Source organism: Diceros bicornis, chromosome 1 (assembly GCF_020826845.1).
Source record: "Diceros bicornis minor isolate mBicDic1 chromosome 1, mDicBic1.mat.cur, whole genome shotgun sequence".
Taxonomy (NCBI): domain Eukaryota; kingdom Metazoa; phylum Chordata; class Mammalia; order Perissodactyla; family Rhinocerotidae; genus Diceros; species Diceros bicornis.
The window spans coordinates 8449628-8473128 of NC_080740.1; the positions used below are offsets into that span (position 1 = coordinate 8449628).

Genomic DNA, 23501 nt, shown 5'->3' on the forward strand with positions numbered 1-23501 from the left:
GTTGCTGTATGTGGGATGCGGCCTCAGCATGGCCGGAGAAGCAGTGTGTCCGTGCGCGCCCAGGATCCGAACCCGGGCCGCCAGTAGCGGAGCGCGCACTTAACCGCTAAGCCACTGGGCCGGCCCTATTATTTTCTGATAAGTATTCACAAGTAATACTATGTGATTCTAAGTATCTCTTTTCAGAATGCTATTGTTTTCTTATGTATTCTAAAGTGCTAGCTAGCTCTCACATAACGATATCTGTAAGTTTATCGGTTTGGGTTTTCCACTGAAAAAAGTCATAGACCAATTTTTCCAACAATTGTAACTTTCAGTTAACTTTGGAAGACACCCTAGAGTTTGTGATTGTGTTTTATGCTAGAGTTGGTAGAAGAATACAGAGTGACAGTGAAAGAAAGCTACTGCATTTTTGAAGATTTGGAGCCTGACCGATGCTATCAAGTGTGGGTAATGGCTGTGAACTTCACCGGATGTAGCCTGCCCAGCGAAAGAGCGATTTTTAGAACAGGTAAAGAGATGTTAAGGGGGTATAGGAGGCGATACTCAATTCTTCACAGACTATTAAGGTCAACCAATAAGCATTTATTAAACACCTATTGTATGCTGGGTGTTGTACAGTGCTGGGTATACAATGATGAATAAGACTAGGTTCCTGTTCTCAAGAAGCTTGTAGTCAAGTAGGGGAGATAGAAAACAAAAGATCATGAAAAATTTGTGGTAAGTGCCGTGATCCAGTTATGCATGCGTTGTCATGAGAACACTCCAGAGGGGTACACGAAACAGCCTGGGGCGGGGGCAGGATCAGGAATGGCTTCCTAGAACTGATGCCGGGACAAAATCATTGAAAGGATCAGTAGGAAGTAATGTGTTAAAGGAGTGTATTCCATTTGAAGAAGACATATGAGCAGAGGCGTCAAGGTAGGAAACAGTATGGAGTGTGCAGGACAATAAGAAGTTTGGTATTATTTCTTTGACTTAAAAACAAGGAGAGTAAAGACATGAGGTGAGAAAAGCTAGTGTGTAGACTCCTGTTTGCTAAGAAGCTCTGGCTTCATCATATGGATGCTAGGAGCCCCCAAAAGCTTTCTCAGCAGTAGTAATCAGCTGGGAGTGCCTTCCATGATGGAATCTTTTCATGGAGACTGAAGCAGGTGTAGCATAAGCCAACTTTGCATTACCTTTCAGATAATTGTAACTACCTCCGGGGAAGAAATGACTCGCTCCCACCATTTTATCCTTTCTTCTTGCCTTTTAAAGCCAATATTTACTGAGCATCTACTGAAGGCAAGATCACGGCTAACTTTTATATAAAGGGAGGGGGACAAGGATCTTTGCTTTTATTTGCTTATATACGTATAAACTCTGGTAGGATTTACAGGAAACTAATATTAGGGGCTGTTTGGGGATGGGTGAAAACTGGGCGATTTGGAAGATGGGATGGGAGGGAATCTTGTCACTACATAAATTTTTATACCATTTGGGTTTTCAACCCAGAATATATTTTTAAGTCAAAAATATAAAATCATGCCCAGGCAGTCTTCCCAGGGTACCAGGGAAGCAGAGCTGGTATTGATGGTTCCACAATTGACTTGGTTCTCTCTCTGCAGCACCCTCCACCCCTGTGATCCGTGCCGAGGACTGTACCGTGTGTTGGAACACAGCCACCATCCGATGGCGGCCTGCCAACCCTGAGGCCACTGAGACCTATACTCTGGAGTACTGCAGACAGCACTCCCCGGAGGGCGAGGGCCTCAGGTAACGATCGCTCTCCAAGGGGAGACCCCACTTCACCATGGGGAGAGCTCGGGGTGCCAGGAACCCGGCTCAGGGCCCCAAGCTAACCTCCCTCACAGTGGGAGAAGGGCTTCCTAAAATCCTGCTGAGCTGATTAAGCTGTTGACTTGATTTGCAACTCCATCACTATTCATCAATGAACTCCAAGTTTGTAATAAAACACATGCTGCAATGCAGAATAATAACTCCCTTGTAAGAAAAATGTATGTGAATTTTAATAAGGTAGAACATTCTTTGAGTATATTTGAGTCCTTAGACAGGATTTATGCATATTTTATGCACTTTTTAGTATTATGTCAGAATAGGTACCACCTAACTCAGGAAACTAATAGTGAGCTTGTATATAATGTAAATTTGAATCTTTCCAAGATATATGGGTACTATAAAGGAGCTAATTAAATATGTATCATCATAGAGACATATCCACCTCTCCAAGAGCACAAAGAATCTAAAGAGATTTTTCCAGGAAAAAAAGAAATGTGAAGCTCTCTCACTAAAATTATGAAGCTAAAATTTATCAATAAAGGGCTGTGCCTCCAGGGGGCATTTGGTAAATGTTAATTCATTTACTGACGTTCTGTTTTCTTAACCTCTAATCCATGGGAATAGGGCCACTTCACATTCCATGATGAATGTTCAGAACATTATTATTAATACTCATATTTTGCTAGAGACATTTTTAGCTTTTTTTCTTTTTTACCAAGTTCACTGAGATAAAGTATTTTGGTAGGATATGGAACTTAGAAATAATGGTAAGTAATTAGACAGCTTTTTAATAAAGTGTATTATTTAAGCTCTTGATTATCTTCATGATCAATCAACAACTATTTATTTAGTTGTGATGTGAGGTTTCATATGACTGAGCAATAATTATAGTTTCTTTCAAGTATGTGAAGACAGGCTTCACAAAATAATGATCAAAAGATGAACTAATGTTAAGTGGGGTGTGTATGGGTGGGTTGTAGGCATTGCAGCAGAGATGAAATCATAAATCTACAAGACACAGCATCTCCGTTCGTTTGCCGACTGCTGGAAGGCAGGCTTCGATCATCAGCAAATAGCAGGGAGGTGAACTCTGGCCAGGATTTTGTTGGGGGGGAAAGGGAGGAAGAGAGAGAGGGGGAACGGGGGAAGGGAGAGACAGAGACAGAGACAGAGACAGAGAGATTATAACTGAGTTTTACTGAGCGTTAACTCTGTGCCAGTCACTGTCCTAAGTGCTTTATGCACCTTGCCTTATTTAATCCTCACAGGAACTCTGAGAGAAAACAGACGCTTTGAGAGGCTACTCAGCTAGTGAGTAGCAATCAGGATTCAAATCCATTTTGTTAGATTTCAAAGTCCAAGCTGCTAACCCCTGTTTAATGTCACTTAGAGGAGTCCTGGACCTTCCCTACAAACACCCTTGAAGTTATGAGAACACTGTACAGGAGCCCCCGGGTCCCCTGACAGTCTCTCTCACCATTCTTTACCATCAGTGAGGAAAACTGAGTTCGTTCTGAGGCAAGATCAGCCTGTTAAGGAGCAATGTAAAATGACTCATCCTTGTTATGGCGTTGGTTCCCAGCTTGCATTTGCATAAATAATATCAGCACAGTTGGATTCTTAAATCAGCAGAAATCTGGAAACCCTGAGACTTAGTAGCCATCTCACTGAGGGAACTGTGATGTCATCTCATAAATGTGGTGACAGGGAGAAGGAAAAGGGGAATAGAAGGGGAAGTGGTGGTTGCTGAGGGCTTCAACGTGCCGGGAACTGTGCTAAATCTTGTCTAACCCTCTCAACAATCCTAGGAGGGAGGTAATGATCTCCATTAAATGAGACTCAGGGAGGTTAAATAATTTGGCCAAGGTATTAAATGATGGAGTGAGAGTTTGGAGTCAGGATTCAAACTCAGGTCTGTCTTATTCTTTCCACTAATTCTGAAACTTGTGTTTTACATAGACAAAGTTAGCATACCTCAACAGCCTGACAATAGTATCCTTCGTTTCCTTTGTCACATGAAAAACATAGATATAAAGAGAGAATGCAGTACCATTCAGAACCCTTTGATTAATGCTTTTCCTTTCCCTGATCATCCTGGGCCCCCAAAACTAAAAAAGAAAGTCTATTTGATATCAAAAATGAGCAAGGCATTCCAAACAAATCCTTCTATCAAAGCCAAAGAAACCAATGACAGTTGCATTTGTAGGGAAAAAATGGCCATCCACTAATTTCATTAAGACCAAAATTGAGCTTATTAAAACAGAAGACTTGTCATTAGTTTATTCATTTGAAACTTTGCCAGTGGGTTCATATTTATTTTTCTTATTAAAGGAGAGCATCTGAGAGGCTGGATAAGCAGAATTTTATAGTAGTTATGGAATAATACAAGGCTCCTTTGTTATTGAATGGATATCATCCAGCAAGTTTAGAAGTGAAGGGAAATTCCACATGTAGAGCCTTGTTGATAGTTTGGTGCTGTTTTGGAGATGGAGCTGTTTTCCAATTAGGTGTTAAAAGACCCCTCAGTGCCAGAAGGTAGAATGGTATGTCCAATCCACAGCCCAGGGATGACTCTCCAGTCTCTGGATCCCTGCTGAGTCTGACAATAGATAGTTTTTTGAAGCAAGCAGAATTTTGTTGGCCACAAATCACTACTCTGTTCATTTGCTAAGTCTGTTGCTGATGCACCACATCAGAATCATCCTTCATCAGCACAAGAAGCCTCAAGGCCTTTACCCCAGGTTGGCGTCAACAGACTGTGAAATAATTCATCCTTAATCTCAGAGGCCCAGGGCTGCAAAACTCATTTGTATCTCTTTTGGTTCTCCAATTTAAGAGTTCAGGAGGGAAGGAAAATTCTGCTCTTCCAGAGTGGCCGTGTGTCTTAGGGCTTTTGACCATCTGGTTCTTACAACCAACTTTAAAACATTCCTTACAGTGTCTGATGGTTCAAAACTCTATAAAACACTAACTATTTAACTGTAATCTATATTGCTCAATCTCTAAGATGTCAGCTGTAGACAGCCAGTTAGACAGTAGAACTGATAAACAAAGAACCTCCAAACTTGATCACCTCTACTCAACAAATGCAAACAATCCCTACTTGTCCATTTTATTAGAACCACATTCTTCACTTTGGTTTTCTGCACAGCAGTGCACAAAGTTACTTTATGTCTTGGAAAGAACAGCAAGCCAAGGGTTGTCTGATCCCACTCGCTTGTTGACTCCGTGAGGGGATCATTAGGTAAAGTGGCAGCCTCAGTGCCTAGGAGAGTGTCTGGCAAATTGAAGCTACTCAATAAAAATGTGTTACCTGAATGGGTAAATATCAGTTAGCATTGAACACATAATACTGACACCAACAAGAAAAGTTAGGGCAGCTTTGAAGATAATCTCTCATTCAAAATTGGAAAAGAAATAAACCTGGCCAACAAAGTAAAGAAGAATGGTGAATGAGTTAATGTCAGTACTTGGATACTTAACTAGGAGATAGGACTAGTGTACTGTGGGCTGGAAACCTTTTCATGGATCACTCATGGGGAAGGGCATGTATAATCTTGTTTATCCGTTGGTTACATAACCCTTACATAGGATTTATGCTCAATGCAAAAACCCTATGCTAAACCAGATCCAAAAATTGATCCAGAGGCTACTGCAGGGGAGTAAGGGGATCAAAGGTTACTTCTGTTTGGTGTGGCTGCATTTGACTGGGTGAGGACGGGAACCTTATCTGTGCAGATATTTAATAAAAGTCTGTTTAATGGATGAATGAGTGGATGAATGGCGGGATTAGCCAATCTCCTTTAGCCCTCACCAATTCCAAGGCATCTAACTGGCTGGAATTTCTAGCAAAGGAGAGAGGGAGAACTAAAAAGAACGAAGAACTAAATGAATTCACATCCCTTTCTCACCCCCAATCCCTGAAAAGACAGACAGCCTTAAAAGCTCTGGTCTGGAGTAGGAGGAGAAGTTGAAAGGAAGTGAAATAAAGGGAGAAAAGGATGAGTAATATGAATACACGCACACACACAGGGAGGGCATTGATTACCCTTTAGACTGGGGAGTCTAATTTTGGTTGCCAGAACAGCAACACATCCATCTTCAGACCTGCATTCATTCACCCAGCATGATGGCTTCTAGATATTCCAATTTAAGACCAAAGGTGTTGGTTGAACTCTTATGGTGGGTGTTTGAATGGAACGAGCCTACTGTGACCCCAAGTTCCATGACGCGGTGTCTGAAATACATAGCTGAGAAATTGCCTCCATTCCATAATCTTCATAGAAAACACATTTGCATATTTTTGTGTGTGGGCACCGTGGCTCGGTCCCAGCAGTTGGCCCCTGTGGGATTGGGAGTGGGTGGGAGTGACAATCCCCGGCTTGTGTGCGGGGGCTGAGGGAGCTCCTACTCACCCTTTCCTGTTTTTCTTTGAATGCTCACCTCAGGTTGGGTGGGCTCAAAACACTTTCAAAAATTTTCCACCGCTCGGCTGTTTCCTCAGCTGTTCTGTCTCTCCTGTGTGGAGAAAAGTCAGCAGAACTGTGGGTGGAGGAGGGAAAACTGAGAGAAATATAGTACAAGGATTAGCTGTGTGGGCTGTGCAGAGAGAAGCTGCGTACTGAATGACAAATCTGTGAGACTCAATACACCACAAAAGTATTGGTAGTGAACTTCCTGCTCCCCAGCCCTGGCCGAGGCTGTGAGCCGAGAGACCTTTCCCCGGCTACCCTCCCCAGGAGCATCCCTAGGGTGGGATGGGTGCTGAGCCTGTGAGCTCATGTTCCTCCTGCTTCCAGCTTTTGGGGCGACATGTGGTGGGGCAGGAACAGAACTGTCTGTCACAGTTGGATGTTCCAGATGAGAACACCTGCCCTTCCGTCTGTATAATAAGGGCAAATAAGGGTGAATCTCCTAATGAACTTAGTGCCTGAGCAAGAGATGAAGAATCCTAGCATTTCTTTCTTTTTAAAAAATTTTTACTAAGCTTTCAGCTGGATAGGTGATGATAGACCAATGATCAATGGCAAGTGATTTGACCTTCTCCACAATCTCTGGGTAAAAGAGGCAATCATTCCTGCCCCATGCTTGTTTCACAGGGTGACAGGAGGGCCACAGACATGACTGGGCCAAAATTCATTGAGTATTTAAGAGCTGATAGCCAGTCTTTGTATGGCATTGTTTTCCTGACCCAGATTGTAATATCCCTCTGCAGGAAGCCCTTGGGAGAGTGAGCTATAGGAAGATGAGTTTTCCCCCTTGGAAGTCTCAGCGTTTCCTGAATGAAATCTTTCTTCTCAAATGAATCTAACTTTGATCATTTAAAATCCTATACACCTCCTGGTTGTATAGTAAAACCTCAGTCAATGGAAACCCAATCTGCTCCTTCGCTTCTAGCTTATGGTCTGTCAATTTCCAAAAGTATTCAAGTTGCTCACAGTAAAAGACCCAGACATCATAGAGCCGCTAAAAACAACCCTGTGAGAACAAGAGCCCGATAATGCAGGGATGAGGAGATTGTATCAGAAAGCACGAGTTACGACGAACAGCACCTCAGTGGAACATAAAATTTAAATAAATCTGAACTTCCTGGCAGCTGAGGTGAAAACAGGAGAGGGGGGAGAGAGCAAGAGGGAGAAAGAAAGAGATTACGTAACTCATCTTTTTTCAAAAAGGAAAAACAACACTTCACTGAGAGACAATTATATTTCTTGACATTCAGCTCTAAGATGAATTTTTCATGTAGATCTTTATATAAGGGCTATTGAACAAGATAATAGTGATTGTCTTTAAGAGCAGTTTTACAAAAGATGTAAAAACATTCCCTATGTAACCATTTTTTAAACTAGGTCTGAAAGCGTAATGTTAAGTCACCGTCTGTGCAGGCAATTTTATGGGGACCTCATGTAATTGTCCACATGTGTGGCCTTGGAGTGGTAAAGGAGAGCTCAGAGGATCCAGAGGCATGAACGTTACTGGGCTCCTGGGATTCTCTGTCTGAAATACGTAATGGTATCATTCAGGCTTTAGAGGGTAACTACAGAGGAAACAAAAATCCAGGATCTTTCTGCTAGAATCCTTTGGCTCACTTTGATTTTGTGAGGGAGTCTAATTACGGGAAAGCCTAAGTGCCCAGGTTGGCAGCATTCAGCCCTCATGTCCTGTTTCTACACTGTTATGAACTAATAGTCATGTTTCGTTAACACTGAGTCTCATAATATCCTCCTTTCTCAAAAGAAAAATAGTCCTGTTTGAAAATTTTTATTTACCAAGTCTTTTTGAAAAATGAAAATAAATATGTAAAGAACTTTCTTCTTGGGGCCAGCCTGGAGGCGCAAGCGGTTAAGTACACGGGCTCCGCTGCCGCGGCCTGGGGTTCACCGGTTCCGATCCCAAGTGCGCACCGACGCACCGCGTGTCGGGCCATGCTGTGGCGGCGTCCCATATAAAGTGGAGGAAGATGGGCATGGATGTTAGCCCAAGGCCAGTCTTCCTCAGCAAAAAAGGGGATTGGCAGATGTTAGCTCAGGGCCGATCTTCCTCACAAAAAAAAAAAAAGAATTTTCTTCTTAATCCCAATTTAACGAAAATTTTTTATCTTAAATAAAAAGTTTCATATTTACAGTTAATTAAAGTTTTATAACTGGCTTCCAACAGCTAGAGCTATTTAGTTAGTTGTTCTTGTATCTAATGTTGCTTATGTTCTCAAGGATTTTTCTTCTTTTTCCTATTTCTCCCTCCCACCCCTTCTCACCCCACACTGTCGTGATTACGTTTCCCAAACCTAACGGATCATAAAAAGCAAGTGGGATGCTCTTACAGTTTAGATTCACAGGCCCCTCTTAAGAGATTCTGGTTCAGAAGGTCTAATGTGCCCAGGCAGGTTTGGGAAACGCAACTTTACTAGCTGGTTTCCAGAGGTGCTCTGTTCACAGTTCACGTTAAATGGCGTTGACTGACTGGTTGAATGTTGGTGCTGCCAACAGAAATGCCAGTAAGGGCCCACTGTGTTTTTAAAAAACAATTCATACTTAGCCATCTGTTGTGCACGGCAGTGACACACCATCCGTAGGCTGCTTCCAGGAGTCATGGCACTGGATCCATCCATACTGTTTGTACACATGCCGCCCCCGCCCCCGAGGAGAAAACATGCTTAGATCCAGGTACTAGACATGGCAGAGCAGAGGGCAGCCACTCCTCATGGTTACCAGCCCCTCAGTTTACCTTAAGCACATGTACACTCCTTCCTTCCATCCCACGTGAATGGTTGAATTATCAAATTCCTAGAGAAGCTACTTTACAAAGTTCAAACCAGTGTGCATTCTGTAAACATATTCATCCAACTCCTGAACTCCTGAGTTTGTAATATAGCTCTAAAAGGAAATTATTTATTAATTTTGGATAGATAATATGGACATATGGTACAAATTCAAAAGATACAAAAGGGAATACAATGAAAATTAAGTCTCCTTTCTACCTATACTTCACCTACTCAATTCTCCTCCCAGAGGCAATTACTGTTACCTGATTGATATTTATCCTTTCCGATAACCTGTGCGTATACAGGCATCTGTATTTTTTCAACAAATGGTAGCATACTATATATATTTCTACCACCTTGCTTTTCTTGTTAAAAGCATTTCTTGGTGAGTATCCCGTATCAGTACATATGGAACTACCTCAATTTTAAAATCAATTCCATTGTATTCTGTTTTAAGAACATAATCGAACTTATTTGACCAATTGAGAGGCATTTAAGTTGTTTCCATTCCCTTGCCATCACAAACAATACTGCAGAAAAAACATTATGCATATATCATTTCACACATGTGCAAGTATATCTGTAGGATAAAGTCCTAGAAGTAGAATGACTGGTTAAAAGGTATGTACATTTTGAATTTTGATAGATATTACCAAACTATCTCCATAGAGGCTGTAGCTATTTACACTCTGGCTTGCAGCATATAAGAGTGCTTGGTTCTCATACTTTTGCTATACAGGGTGTGATAAAACTTTTGATCTTTGATAATTTAATAGGTAGACAATGGGATCTTATTATACTGTAATCATGCATTTCTATTATTAGGTTGAATATCTTTTCATATATTTTGGAGCCATGTACTTTTCTATGAACTGTTCATTTTCTTTACCCATTTTTTCCTGTTGGATTGTAGTATTTTTTTCTTATTGATTTGTAGCAGCTCTTTGTTTTTGAAAGAACATTAGCTCTCATCTATGGTATGGGTTGCAATTTAATTTAATTTAATTTTTAAAAATTAATCAATCAAAATTAATTTTTTGATATTTTTGTCATGCTTATTTTTTAATGTTAATGTTAATTTAGTTCTACTTTCAGTAGAAAGTGCAAAATAGGGAATCCAACTTTACTTTTTTAGTGTGGCTATCCAGCTGTCCCAAAAAGGAAAACCCATCATTTTCCCTTCTGATTTGAAATTCTTCCATTATTATATACTCATGAACCTATGTGTTTGGCTTTATTCCTGACCTTTATAATCTGTTCAATTGATCCATCTACTTATGCCCCAGTACCACGCTGTTTTTGTTGTTATAGCTTTATAATTTAGAATTCTTGGTAGATTAGGTTGCTCTTCATGCTTTTTTTTTTGCTATTTGCTGGTTTATTTTTTATATGATCTTTAGAAGCAGATTGTGTAGTCTCCTCCACTCCCCTGCCCCTGATAATTTAGTATTTTTAGAGATCGTGTTAAATTGATAGATTAAGTTAAGGAGAATTGAAGTTTTTGTGATGATGCATTTTTCTATCCAAGAACTGATATGACTTTCCCTTTACTCAAGTCTTCTGTGTTTTCCCTCAGTACCATCTTTAAAAATGTTCTACATATAAATCTTACACATTTTCATTATGTTTGCCACCATTCTTAATAAGATCTTTCTTTTACTTTATCTTCTATCTAGTTGTTATGTGTATATGAGGGCTTTTGATTTCTTATATTAGTTTCACATCTAGCCATCTTACTGAATTCTCTTATTATGTAAGAGATTCTCAGCTGACTTTCTTGGGTTTTCTAGAAAGCAGTCCTATCATCTGCAGATGCTAATAATTTTACCTCCTACATCCCAATTTGTTTTTTAACCTCATGCCTGTCTCTCTGACTTAATGAGAATGCTTGTAGTATGTTCTCATTAAGCATTAGGTCTCTAATGGTTTTTACTTTCTAAAGATCCTTTTCAATTCCTATGTAAAATGATTCTTGCCCCATTGTCCATGGTTATATGTGGCAATCTTTTCAATCATTTCTTGCAATAGCTGAATGATGAAAGGGCGTAAGCTAAAATGGCCTTCATTGTATTGGGGAGACATCAGCCTCCTGGTGGCATCCACTTGTTTGCCCTCTGAAACAACAGAAGAGGAGACCAGTCTCATTCACATGGCAGCCCTTCAGGCTTCTGAGGAGACAGTGGGTCTCCTTTACATCATTTCCCTCTGCTTTACGGCACTGGAGTTTAACAAATGCCCTTTATCTTACCAATGGAGAGATGCGCAGGTTGAATCCTTTGAAGACCTGCTAGGTGCAGAGCTCTGTGGTCAGACTCCACGGTGTGCTTATACTCCACCAGCAATCAGCTAATTTGCTGATGCATCAGGCTTTCTAGATGCTTCCTTGCCCTTGCATTCCTGGAAATTATACATATAAGGCCATCCCTTTCCACTGCACTATGGCACTTGTAGGGAGAATCCCACACTTATGACCCAAAGTGAGACCATATTTCTTACTGTCTTTTGAATTTTATTATTCACTCTAGACTTCTAACATAGTCAGATCAGTCATATTATTGATAAAGCTAAAATCCCTTCTTACCTAAGCACCAACGACATGCTGTGTTTCCATTTGCTGTCTAATCACTTACCCCAGTTTGGATGTTCTGTGAATTTGAATCCTGCTGCAAACTCTGCAAAGCTCGTTATAAGTCATGTGGATTCAGTTGCAATTATGATGAGTTTTTGTTTTTGAAATAAAAAAATAATTGATGGAAGGGTGCCACTCTTCAGAATTCAAATTCCAAAATTTTTGAAGTTTTCATTTGGCTAAAAAGCAGGGACAGCTGACATGAAGACTTTTGTGACATTTAAGTGAGGTCAGACAATAAATAGACGTGGAAATGAACCATTTGTATCTGAGCTTTTTCGCTTTGTTCTTGATTCCTGAGCATAAGCTAGCAACTTATAAACAATAAAACACCACCACGTTTCGGATTACTTTTGTTTTCCCATCTGGTGCCTTATTTCACAGATGCAGTGAGGGCATGGTGTACATTCATCGTCTGCATGACCTCTTCACACGCTGAAAGCAGAATCTGCTCCCATATTTTGGCTTCAGTACCGAGTAAACCTTTATTCTTTAAATGAGTGATAAGATATAGCATGCAGTTGACTATATATATGGAATTTCCTCCTTGACAGACTTCATAAAACTCAAGAGCAAACACTTACCCAAAAAACAGTATCCTTGGCATTTAACAACCACACTGTGACAAAATGAAGCCGGTCTGTTCTTCCAGTTTCTAGAGATGAATTTCCTCACCTATCCTTGCTGCTTCCCCCTCTGGCAGAGACAGGCCTGGGCACGTGATAAGTGATCAGTAAATATTTATTTAATGAGTGAATGAAGTCTGAAATTCAATGCAGACCTGAGTGTGCTTATTGAGGCAATAACTCTATTGCTTGTTGTAATTAACATACATTTAAAACATCTCTTCAGTCCTCAATTCCAATAAAATAAGCAATATATCTACCCCAGAATAATATTCTAGATATCAGTTGGGAATTAGCTTCTCAATCACAGGACATGGTTTTCATTGATTAACTGAGGCATAGTTAGTTGTCAGTGGACATGTGTCTCAGTGTTATCGATCTGCTCTCAGTGCATCTGAAGATAGTACTCCCCAAGGGCCTGGTCAGGGGGCAGGTTCTGAAATAACAACCAATAACGTTTGGGGCGTTTGCACTGACCTTTTCCAGACACAGGCACTAAATAGCAGATACACAGATAGACCCAGGCTGTTCCGCTCCCCTGCCCCCTTCCTTCCCAGGAACACATTGTGAGTTTTTGTGCTTTTAGACGTGGGAGGGGGGATTGTTACTCTGTACAGATTTTCTGCTTTTAAAAACTTCTAAATTAGTTTGTTTTCTGAGTCAACGATGCTTTTCCCTTTTCCTGGTTCTCCATGGTATCCTCTAAGGTTGGTACTGAGAAGCGAAATAAGTCAATGGAAGTAGAAATAACCTGAAAAAAATCTATCTGTGGATGAACAGTGGCCACTCTTTGATTCTAATGCTTTTGTGGACATTCATTAATAACAAAACAAGCACAAAGAAAAACAAACAAACAGATAAAAAACCCTATCCTCCTGAGAATGAACATGAAGGCTATTGTACTGTTGTTTTCATTGACCATTATCCAGTGCAGATCTCCCAGGAGCAGCACCCTGGCTCTTCAGCACTCGGGTTAGGAACTCTTTCGTCAGTAAAGAGCCTCACTTGTAACTCTCCAAAGCCTCTCCAAATGGCGGCTAAACGAGAGAGCAGTTTGTGTACTTTAGTTGTATGAATGCTCTAGGCCATGATATCAAGCAAATTAAAGAGAAAGGAAAAGAGGCACAAAACTGTTCCAGCTCATGGGCAGGTTCAGAGAGCTCAGTCTTCAAATCCAGCAAGTCCACTTGTGTTTAAATGGTTACAGTGTCCTCGCCAAGCCCGCTGCCAATTAGATACCACTACCAGCACTTTTTCTTTAATGAAAATGGGAGATTTAGGAATAGCAACTTTGGAGATTTTATTTGGCAATTAGAATTCTCTTTTCTTGCCAGGATTAAGCTTGCCTTCAAAGGTATTGTCTTCTTTAGAGATCTTCAGTTTCTATAACTTTGGTGGCTTCGGTGTGATGGCCATTTACAAAATCATCCCTCACCTTAAGTTTTCCACAATTCGAGATCTGTTAACGAGATAATTAGGGTCCTTTGTATTATAGATTGGTTTAACGTCATCGTAATCCAAAAGTGCCCCGTCAGCCAAAAATTGTTAAAGAAAATAATGTAATCTTGGAGATTCATTAACCACAAAATTAGTCTGTTTTCTGAATGAGAAAAAAGTTTGTCTGGTTCTATTCCAAAGAGCATTCTGGGAACCATACATTGGAACAAAGTTGACAACGGTAGAAATGACTTGGTAAAGTAATCTTAGTGGACAGTGACCATTTTGTAGAATCTTGCATTCTAACTCTGGTGGAAATAGGGAAAAAATAAGTTATTTGTTGTTAATAAAAGATCTTCATTCTCTGTAGGAATAAAATATGCTCAGTCATTTAGCAGTGGCATGATATTTAAAATTGTTATTCTCCCTTTGTATTTAGATCTTTCTCTGGCATCAAAGGACTCCAGCTGAAAGTTAACCTCCAGCCCAATGACAATTACTTTTTCTATGTGAAAGCCATCAATGCATTTGGGACAAGTGAGCAGAGCGAAGCTGCCCTAATTTCCACCAGAGGTACTTTCACCTTTGCACACAGTGAACTACGTCTAGATATTCTCATTCCTTCTCTTCCACCACCTAGAGAAGACATCCGAGAGAGCAACTGCTTAAAGGCCCCAACCTGCTGGCTATGCTAGGTTTTTGCCATAAGGACCCAAGATTGGTCAAAGGTCACGATGTTTCTTTCATTTTTCTGGTTTAGAGGCTCTCAATCTTGGCTACCCATTAGCAGTCTGCTAGGGTGCTTAAAAAATACCAATGCCTGGACCCCACTCCGGAGATCCTGTCTAATTGATCTGGAGATGAGCTCTGACCTGGGTTTTTAATCCCCCCGGCTGATTCTTGTTTGCCTCACAATGTGCTGTAATTTGTGGGTATGTTTTGAATATTGTGTGTGTTGGGGGTGGGTGGGATGGGGATACTCTTGTTACACTGTCTTCCAGTCTTATTCTTCTGTTTATTTGTTTGTGCCTAGCACATAGTTTGTACCAATTAATGTTTGTTGAATGAATGAATGAATGCATGAGTAACTCAAGGAAGTAATAGAACTGTTCAGTGACATTTTGGGGAAACTAGCCAGATGATGCCAACAGAAAATATTTGGATATTCTCAATTATTGTGAAAAGAAATGAGGAATGGAAAAGTGATCACGTGATTATCTTATCCTAGACTCAAAGATGGCACAAGATTGAGGATGGTACATTAAGTGATTTGCTTAACCAGCAAAAACTTGTGCATGTGCCTCATTTGCGGTGTAGTTAGGGCCAGCCTTATGTTTATTGAGAGAAGACATGAGAGATGCCTGCCCAGAAATGTTTTCCCTACAGTCCCAGTCTGGTGCCTGTACCTCCCACGTTAGCACCACTCCTTCAGGTTACAGCAGTGCATCTTCAAACTTGATGTGCTCATGAATCTCCTGAGGGCCTTGTTAAAATACGGATTCTGATCCAGTAGGTCTGGGGTAGGGCCCAACATTCTGCATTTCTAAATAGTTTCCAGGTGATGTAGGTGCTACTGGGTCAAGGAGCATGCTTTGCACAGCAGAGTGAGCTCCAGCCCAGGAGGCGCACCTGCCTCACCAGGGAGGGGTACCCAGCCGCTGGCACTCACTAGTGCCTTATCAGGGACCAAATTTTCAGGTGTGGGTCTGAAAACACTGGGCGGGGGTTTTGATGTCAGGGGAAAGGGAGACTAAGGTCTGACATATGGGGCTTGGCCCAGGGACAGCACTTGACATTGTGGCGACATTATGCTCCTGTTTTCTTAACTGCGATAGGAACCAGATTCCTCTTGCTGAGAGAAACGGCTCATCCTGCGCTGCAGATTTCCTCAAACGGGACAGTGATCAGCTTCGCTGAGAGGAGACGGCTGACAGAGTAAGTAGGAGAAGAACCTACAAGATGCCTCTGCAGTAGTCTTCTGAGGGCATGGCCTCCGTGTGGCCTCCCCTGAGCATATTCTTGGTTTAATGAAGCTGCCTGGATGTGTGGTATCGAATGTAAATGTGTGCACCTCCGGACAGTTTGGTTACGGTTCATTACTAGGGGAAAGTGACAGAGATAGTTCATAACTTGGAGCAAGTGTCCATATTATTACTGGAAATATAAACACAGACGGTTTTGTTTAAAACATAGGCTGTGGTAAGGCATTATCTCTGGTTTAGTGAAAAAAGGGTCCAGGTTAATTCCTCTATTATTTTCAACAGCAAATCAGATTTTGTATCCATCCACTTGAAAAGGAGTAGAGGAGAATGAGATTTTGTTGAGTTTCTAGTTTGGGCCACATGCGGGGTTTTCAGACTTTCTTGCCCCATTCCCAGTAGCTCCCACAAAAAGAAGGATCCAATTGAAGAAGAGCCAAAAGCTGAGGGCCCGGTGGGGAGACATGCTCTGCAATTTGCCTGCAGTCTCTCGTGGTTATTTCGAGGGTCAGAATGGTCAAGTGGGAGGAAGTATGGAAAGGCTTTTGAAAACAGTAACACACGTGAACCCCACACTGCTGCTGGCGCTGATGTGCTGGTGTGGCTGTCCCCAAGCTCGCACAATAAAGCACTGAGCTGGCCAACGGTGACGTGTGCTGTTTTCCTGTCACGTTGCTATTCCACTGTTGCCCAGCTCAGGTGTTACCGGCTCCTGGAAATGGCCCAGCCTTCTCTGGGCCCTGGAGCCATTTGATCTTATCTGTGAGAAGGTCTGAGCATGGGTGTGGTTTGTCAGCCTCTCAGTCCTGATTTCCAGCCTTCTCTGGGCCCTGGAGCCATTTGATCTTGTCTGTGAGAAGGTTTGAGCACAGGTGTGGTTTGTCAGCCTCTCAGTCCTGAATAATCCTCGAGCAGCAGCCCTATCTTCTGCATCTTTGAATCCCCAGAATCTAGGATGGAGCCCGGAACACGGCAGATGCTAAACATATACAAATGAGTGAATTCAGGAAAAAAAAGATTTAAGAAATAGATTGGGCTTTTCTGTCTTTTTGGATTTCTCAAAAAATCAAAAAGAAAAGAAATAGACTGGAGGTTGGTAAGAGTTCATAGATAATAACTGATGATAATGGTAATGCATTTTATAGAATTTTTTAAATTTATTGTTGACTTGAAGATTAGCTCATAAATATCAGGCAGCGGGGCCTTGCTCAGAGAGCAAGGGCCTATCAGTAGCCACCTCTCCGAAATGAGGTTTTTGGGTAAAGACATGAGAAAGTGAAATACATCCTCTCGCATGAATCATTTTCTCATCTGTTAAAGGGGAGAGGGAGAGGGAGCTGACTGAATATTAACGCTGCTTAAGTTAAAAATGCTTTCTTGCTGCCTCAGCCATTTCAAAGCAAAATTGAGCAATTCATGCAAACAAGATCACCCATCAGCGGTTGAAAGTGCTTTGGTTCATTTCGCCGTGCCTGTTATAAAAATAGCTAAGGTGAGACAAAAAGAGATCTTTGAACAACCTCAGGTGCACCTACTACCATGCAGAGAGGCCAGAGTCCCAAAGACAGTTGACCACAAACCTCTGCTAAAGCTTGCTCTTCGCACCTGGTTAATTCCACACTCCGCTCTGCTCGGGCCTCACCAGCTGCCTTGATATTCAAGAGCAGCACCTCGTTTGGTCTTTGTGCCCAGTAAGGTCAGCAGACACTGGAACTCGTTGTTAAAGAAGGTTTTAGAGACTCTTTTTTATTTTGCAAGTTTTGGAAGAAAACTTTGCAAGTCGTGTTCTCTTGGAACTCCCCACCTGCCTCCCTTGTTTTTTCTCACTCTCTTTAAAAGCCGACGTTGTGCCATTTCTTTTTGTCCTGCCATTATTCTAGTTATTTGCTGGTTCCCAGCTCCTTCAACAAATACAATGTACAGTGCATGCCTGCTGTGTGTGGCAGTAGAAATATGTCAAATGCATGTTAAGGGTGCGGGGAATTCTGTGGCAATCGGATCAAGGTTGGGGGCACAATGAACAATGAATGTCTTTAGTCAAATTCCAGAAGTTTCCAAGGATAGAATCCTGCTTAAACTGTGCATAAGTTTGTGAATGTTGGTGTTTATGAGATAAAGGCTGGCAATTCCTGATCAACTTTGCCTACAGAATCCCATCAGTGCTGGGTGAGGAGCTGCCTGCCTGTGGCCAGCACTACTGGGAAACCACAGTCACAGACTGCCCAGCTTATCGACTTGGCATCTGCTCCAGCTCTGCTGTGCAGGCGGGTTCCCTGGGACAAGGGGAGACCACGTGGTACATGCACTGCTCTGAGCCACAGAGGTAAGCTGGAGCCCTGCCCCTCCCCTCTTAATCTAAGTGTCATGAGTTGATGTCTAGGCAGAGGTCTCTGAGGACCCTGATAAATAGCATCCACTTCTCTGCCCAAGTTCTGAGCCAACTAAGAAAGAAAACAAAGAGTCAAGTATATGGAGACTAAACTATTACTCTAGTTCCTGAGGAAGCCAATTTTAGAGAATGTGGTTCATACCTGAGGGCAAGAAGGTTTCTTACATTGAACCTTATCAATAGACAGACTTATCCCCACTCAGAGCCGTGGCCAGGCCAGCTTCCCCACCTTGCAGGTCAGAGTTGGTCCCTGGAGAAGCAGAGAAGGATGTGTGTCCCCTTGGGAAGCTTATAACCAGGAAACAGGGAAGAGGAAGGGGCTACTGGGCCATGCATGGCCAGTTTTTCTTTCTAAACTCACTCCAGAGTTGGGAGAGACCACAAGGATAATGCTAAAAGTGCTCCATCCGCAGCGAAGAAGTCCGGAGGAGTGAGGAAGAAGTAGATCCCATACCATCCTCCCCTTAGTCTGTATCAGGGTTGGCAAATTACAGCCGACAAGCCAAATATGACCCACTGCTTGTTTTGTAAATAAAGTGTTATTGGAACATAGTCTTGCTCATTTGTTTACCTATTGCCTATGGCTGCTTTTGTGCCACAGTGACAGAGTTGACTAGTTGCAACAGAGACTGAATGGCCCCCAAAGCCTGAGATATTTACTATCTGGCCCTTTACAGAAAAAGTTTTCTAACCTCTGATCTATATTATTAGTATTGTTTAGTTGGGTGATGTGAAAAAGCCGTTAACCTGTGTTAGTCTCAGAGAGCTAGGTCAAGCATGTTATGATCTGAATATGCCCACAGGATGGTCTAATAAAAGAGCACTGGACGGGAGCCAGAAACCTGATTTTTAGTCCTGGCTCCATCCTTGACTAGCTTCCTATTGGCTACTCACCGGAAGCTGGTTAACCCTTGAGCATACCTGATATGCCTCATCTGTCTTGTCAGGAGACAGTGGTGCCTGGTCTGCTACCTTTCCAGGTGGTGAGGATCACATAAAGTCAGGTACAGGGAAGAGCTCTGAAGTTGTAAAGTGTCATACTAATGTGAGGCATTATTCAAATGTAATGCTTAAAAAAAGAAGAGTGCTCGCAAGTTCTCAGAAAAAGGCCCACAGATTGGGATTTTTGCATATCTCTGGCTGCACATTTCTCTCTGCACCCGAATTGACAGTTTGATTTTCTGACATGGTTCATAAGGACACCATCTCCAGGAGTTATTTAAAGTCACATTTCATCAAGTCAGAGCAATTATGATTAATTGATGTTCAGTACTGTGCGACGCTTAAGGACCCAGCCCCTGCCCAGAGTTTAAAATCACTCAAACTCAGAGTTTATAATCAGTAGATTCAGAGTTGGAGCTAGGTTATTGGTTTCATGAAAATTTCCTTAGACACTTTAAGAACCCAAACCAAAGACTAGCCTCCAATAACAAATTTTGAGACTCTAGAAAACAGAATTGCAGGTTCTGTAGATTGTGGGAGAAAGAGTGTGCCCACCTGTGTGGTCACAGCACAGAAAGGTCAGCTCTCAAGTGCCTTCATGTCATGTTTCAAATAGAGCACCCTTGGCCCCTGGGACGCCGAGAGAACTGCTGTGGCAGACCCTCCTCTGTTTTTCACTTTTTCTGGTTTCATGATTTTAAACCAAACTGTATGACTCTTGATTCTACTTGTGTAGAATCCAAGCTTTAAGATGTCACAACTGGAAAAGAGAAATAAAGAGAGTCTGAGGAGAAAGAATCAACTGGATTTCTTCCTGTCCGTTCCTAACCTTTCCACCCCAGTTCCTCATTTACCAGTTTCACCCACAGCCAACTGCCTTACTCTTCTTCTAGTGTCCACTCACTCCAAGCTATCCTCTCTCTCACCACTGGCAAATATTTCTAAAACATCATTTTCATCATGTCTCTTCCTTTTCTGCTGAAAAACTGCAAACATCTACAGTGGTGTCTGCACTCAGGTGGGACTGCAGCACAAAGGGAAAGCCAGGAAGAATGCAGCCAGGCTGGCGGATGAGGAGCCCTGAGGGGAGAAGCCACCAGGGTCGAAAGGGGTCTGGGCTCAGTCTGGGCCAGCAGTGGGATTCACAGGGGTGGGTCACCTGGGGTGGGGGCCCTGGCATGGCAGATCCAGGGTCATGCGGTTGTCAAGAATCAGGCTTCTGGGTGATCCTTGTTTGAATAGGGACCAGCAGTCCCAAAGAAGGGCAGGCAAAAGCTGGGCAGGAAGTCAGGCCCCAAGCAGACAGGCTTGGTTTCAGGCCAGAGTGCAGGTTGGAGAAGGAACTGATGTGCTCAGTAGGAAATGGAGGCAAAAGCAGGGCAGGGCAGATTCCAGGCCCTGCCAGACTGGTGGAGCCAAGGCTTCAAGGAATGTCTTTCCCTCCTTGGCCTCCAAGATGGGGGCTGACCAGGGCTGGGCCTGTGGGCACCAGGCAACTTCTAAGCAGAGGTAGGGAAATTGCTCATTTGGGCATTCAGAACCCTCTAGACCAGTTCTGGGCAATCAAACATTCTACAAAAATAGAAAAATGGTGTCACATGTAGCTATTGAACACTGAAGAACTGGATTTTGAATTTTATTTAATTTTACTCAATTCTAATTTAAATAGCCACATGTAGCTAGTGGTTCCTATATTGGACAGGGCAGGTCTAGATCCTGGCCCCTGACTTACCTATCCGTGTAATATCCTCAAAGTCGTTCATTCACATGTCCCCTCCAAACCTGACAGGCAGATGGTGATGTTTTCTACGACATAAAGGCTTCTCTGCCACGTCATGATTGCTTCTGCTCCCCCACTTCTTGGATCTCCCTCTCCCTCTTTTCCACCTATCCAGTCCTGACTGAGTCTGGACTCAGTCCAGGCTGAGTCTGAGCCTTCTGCTCCCACAGCCTTCTGTAAGAGCCCCAGCCTACCCTGCTGCTCCCCATCATTGCCACCTGCAAGCTTTGTCTGCTCTACAGGTCCCAGAACTTCATAATGTTCTGACATATCTCTCATTAGCAAGGCATCGAAAAGGTCCTTTGTCATTGTGTAAGTCTTGCTTGTCTTCCCATCCCCATGAACCTCTGCCCTATCACATGAGCTTCATTCTGTAATGAAGTTGCCAACTTGTCATTCTCTAAATACACCTGCACTCAACCTTCTGGGCCTTCAAGACAGACATCACAGGTATTAAGGGTCCTTGGCCTTCTCTGCCATATCAGAGCCACTTACCCAGAGTCTAAGGCCCCAGTCTGCCCAGTGTTGCTGGGCTTCCACCCCTGAGACCCACCATATCCACAGGCCTTTCCCTCATCTCTTTTTTTCTCTTCCGTATCTCATTTCTTCCCTTCCCCTGCTTTCGGGCCCCACTCTGAATTTCTAAGACTGCCAGGAGAAAACTCCGAACTTGTGTTACTTTTTGCACAGAGCAATTTAGCTTCTTCTGCTCAGCAGTTTCTCCTTCCCAGCCTGGCCTTGAACCTTTCCTTTCACAACCAAACAGATCTGTTAAATGTGTTTAACACTTTACCAATCTGTGCCCTGAGACAGACCTTTAGCCCTAGCCCATGTTTAAGTCATCAACAATTTTTCCCTTTCTGCTCAGTAGAGTATGTGTTCCGGAGGGCAAAACAGTACTCTGTGGTCCTTCATGTCCCCCAAGGGCCTAGTACAGTGCTGGACACACAGATACACCCAATAATACTTGTTGAATTGAATTATTTGAATTGAAGAGAGAAATCAGAGGCAACCCCCTTGGCTGCCAGGCTGCAGAAAACATTGAGAAGATGAAAAGGAAAGTCAGTTTGGGGAAGGGGGAGTGTATACAAAGGATGAAATGGGGCAAAAATAATGAAATATTTCTTAAACTTCATAAAGGCTCTTATATAAGTTACTTATAAATTTTTTAAACTGTAAAATTAATACATTTCATGGAAGGCAAGCCTGTGGTACTTTTTAAAATACATGGCAGTCCCAAAGGAGTTTTATTCAAAAGAATGACACACCATGAATGCGGTAGTTAAAACATGTGGGCAGCTGGGAAAGAATTAGAATGTTGAGAAAAATCACAAGGGAGGCATATGTTGGTTGTTCTGGGACTGCCTCCTAATGTAGAAGGAGCAAAATTATTAAAAATGCTTGTCTGTTGGGATGAACTACTTGTTTTAGCATCTAGGAGGGATCTCGTTAAAGTATTTAGGACAACGTTATTGCAACTCATTATTGTGAATTGAAGTTCATAACTGAAAACTTACATATCTCCAAATGATTTTCTTTATCGTGTTCCTTCAAGATTTCCAAAGTTTTAAATTTCCCATTCTGTTTCATTTCAGATACACGTTTTTCTACAGTGGCATCGTGAGTGACGTTCATGTGACTGAGCGTCCCGCCAGAGTGGGCATCCTGCTGGACTACAGCAACCAGAGGCTTCTGTTCATCAATGCGGAAAGTGGACAGCTGCTGTTCATCATCAGGCACAGGTTTAACGAAGGCGTTCACCCTGCCTTTGCCCTGGAGAAACCTGGAAAATGTACTCTGCACCTGGGGATAGAGCCCCCAGATTCTGCAAGGCACAAGTGATCATTGGCTTTCAGAGTTTGCAAGAGCAATAATTCACATTTTGGAGATCTGTTGTTCTTTCCCTTGGGCGCTATACATCATCCAAAACATCTCCCCCACATTCGTACAATGATAGCTACATGCACGGTGATTAGCACGTGAGCAAAAGCACCAAGAAAATCTTGACTTTCTAGAACAGCGTGTGAGTAAAGAGGATGGAAGAAACAACCTCCACTCTTTGGTTTATATATGTTTGAGTTCTTCCCGAAATTAAAAGGATTTATACCTGACTTGGGAACCAAAATAGAGAAATGGACTTCCACCTGTTTTACTGGTAAAAAACCCTTGGATGGACAGGTCTGAGTGAAAGGAAGGTTGTACTATTAATATCTCCTCTGACAAGAAACACAGATTTTTCCACAAGAAAAATGTCACCTCACTCCACTAAAGGATGATGAATCCTAATCGTTAGAGAAAGTGTTGATAATGAACTAACCATTCTGCATTGATAATGAACTCTTTTGTAATAATATGTACTGTAGAACACAAGTCTCTTTCCCCTGAAATTTTAATGTAGAAAAGTGCCAGATATTAGAAAAGTCCATTTTGTTAAATAAATGGTTAGAGTCTATAGAACAAAGCATGTTGTGTGAACTTACTGTATGTAACTTACAGTCTGGCATCCTGGACCAGGATGAACTGCAGAGTAAATAACCATCACTCTTCAGTGGGTACATTACTACTAATTTCCATGTAAGCATTTTACACATATATGTTTTAAAATATAAACACTTTTGGGGCCGGCCCCGTGGCTTAGCGGTTAAGTGCGCGCGCTCCACTACTGGCAGCCCGGGT

General features: G+C 42.3%; 1 protein-coding gene across 1 annotated transcript in view; it reads left to right on the top strand.

Moving 5' to 3' along the window:
• Positions 1-23279, top strand: part of CMYA5 (cardiomyopathy associated 5) — an 87918-nt gene extending 64639 nt beyond the window's left edge. The window contains exons 8-13 of the mRNA XM_058568853.1: positions 365-511; positions 1611-1758; positions 14175-14308; positions 15571-15670; positions 17864-18037; positions 22421-23279. Coding sequence (XP_058424836.1) covers positions 365-511; positions 1611-1758; positions 14175-14308; positions 15571-15670; positions 17864-18037; positions 22421-22667 — 950 coding nt within the window. The 3' untranslated portion in view covers positions 22668-23279. The remainder of the gene's footprint in view (positions 1-364; positions 512-1610; positions 1759-14174; positions 14309-15570; positions 15671-17863; positions 18038-22420) is intronic.
• The last annotated feature ends 222 nt before the right edge of the window (positions 23280-23501 follow it).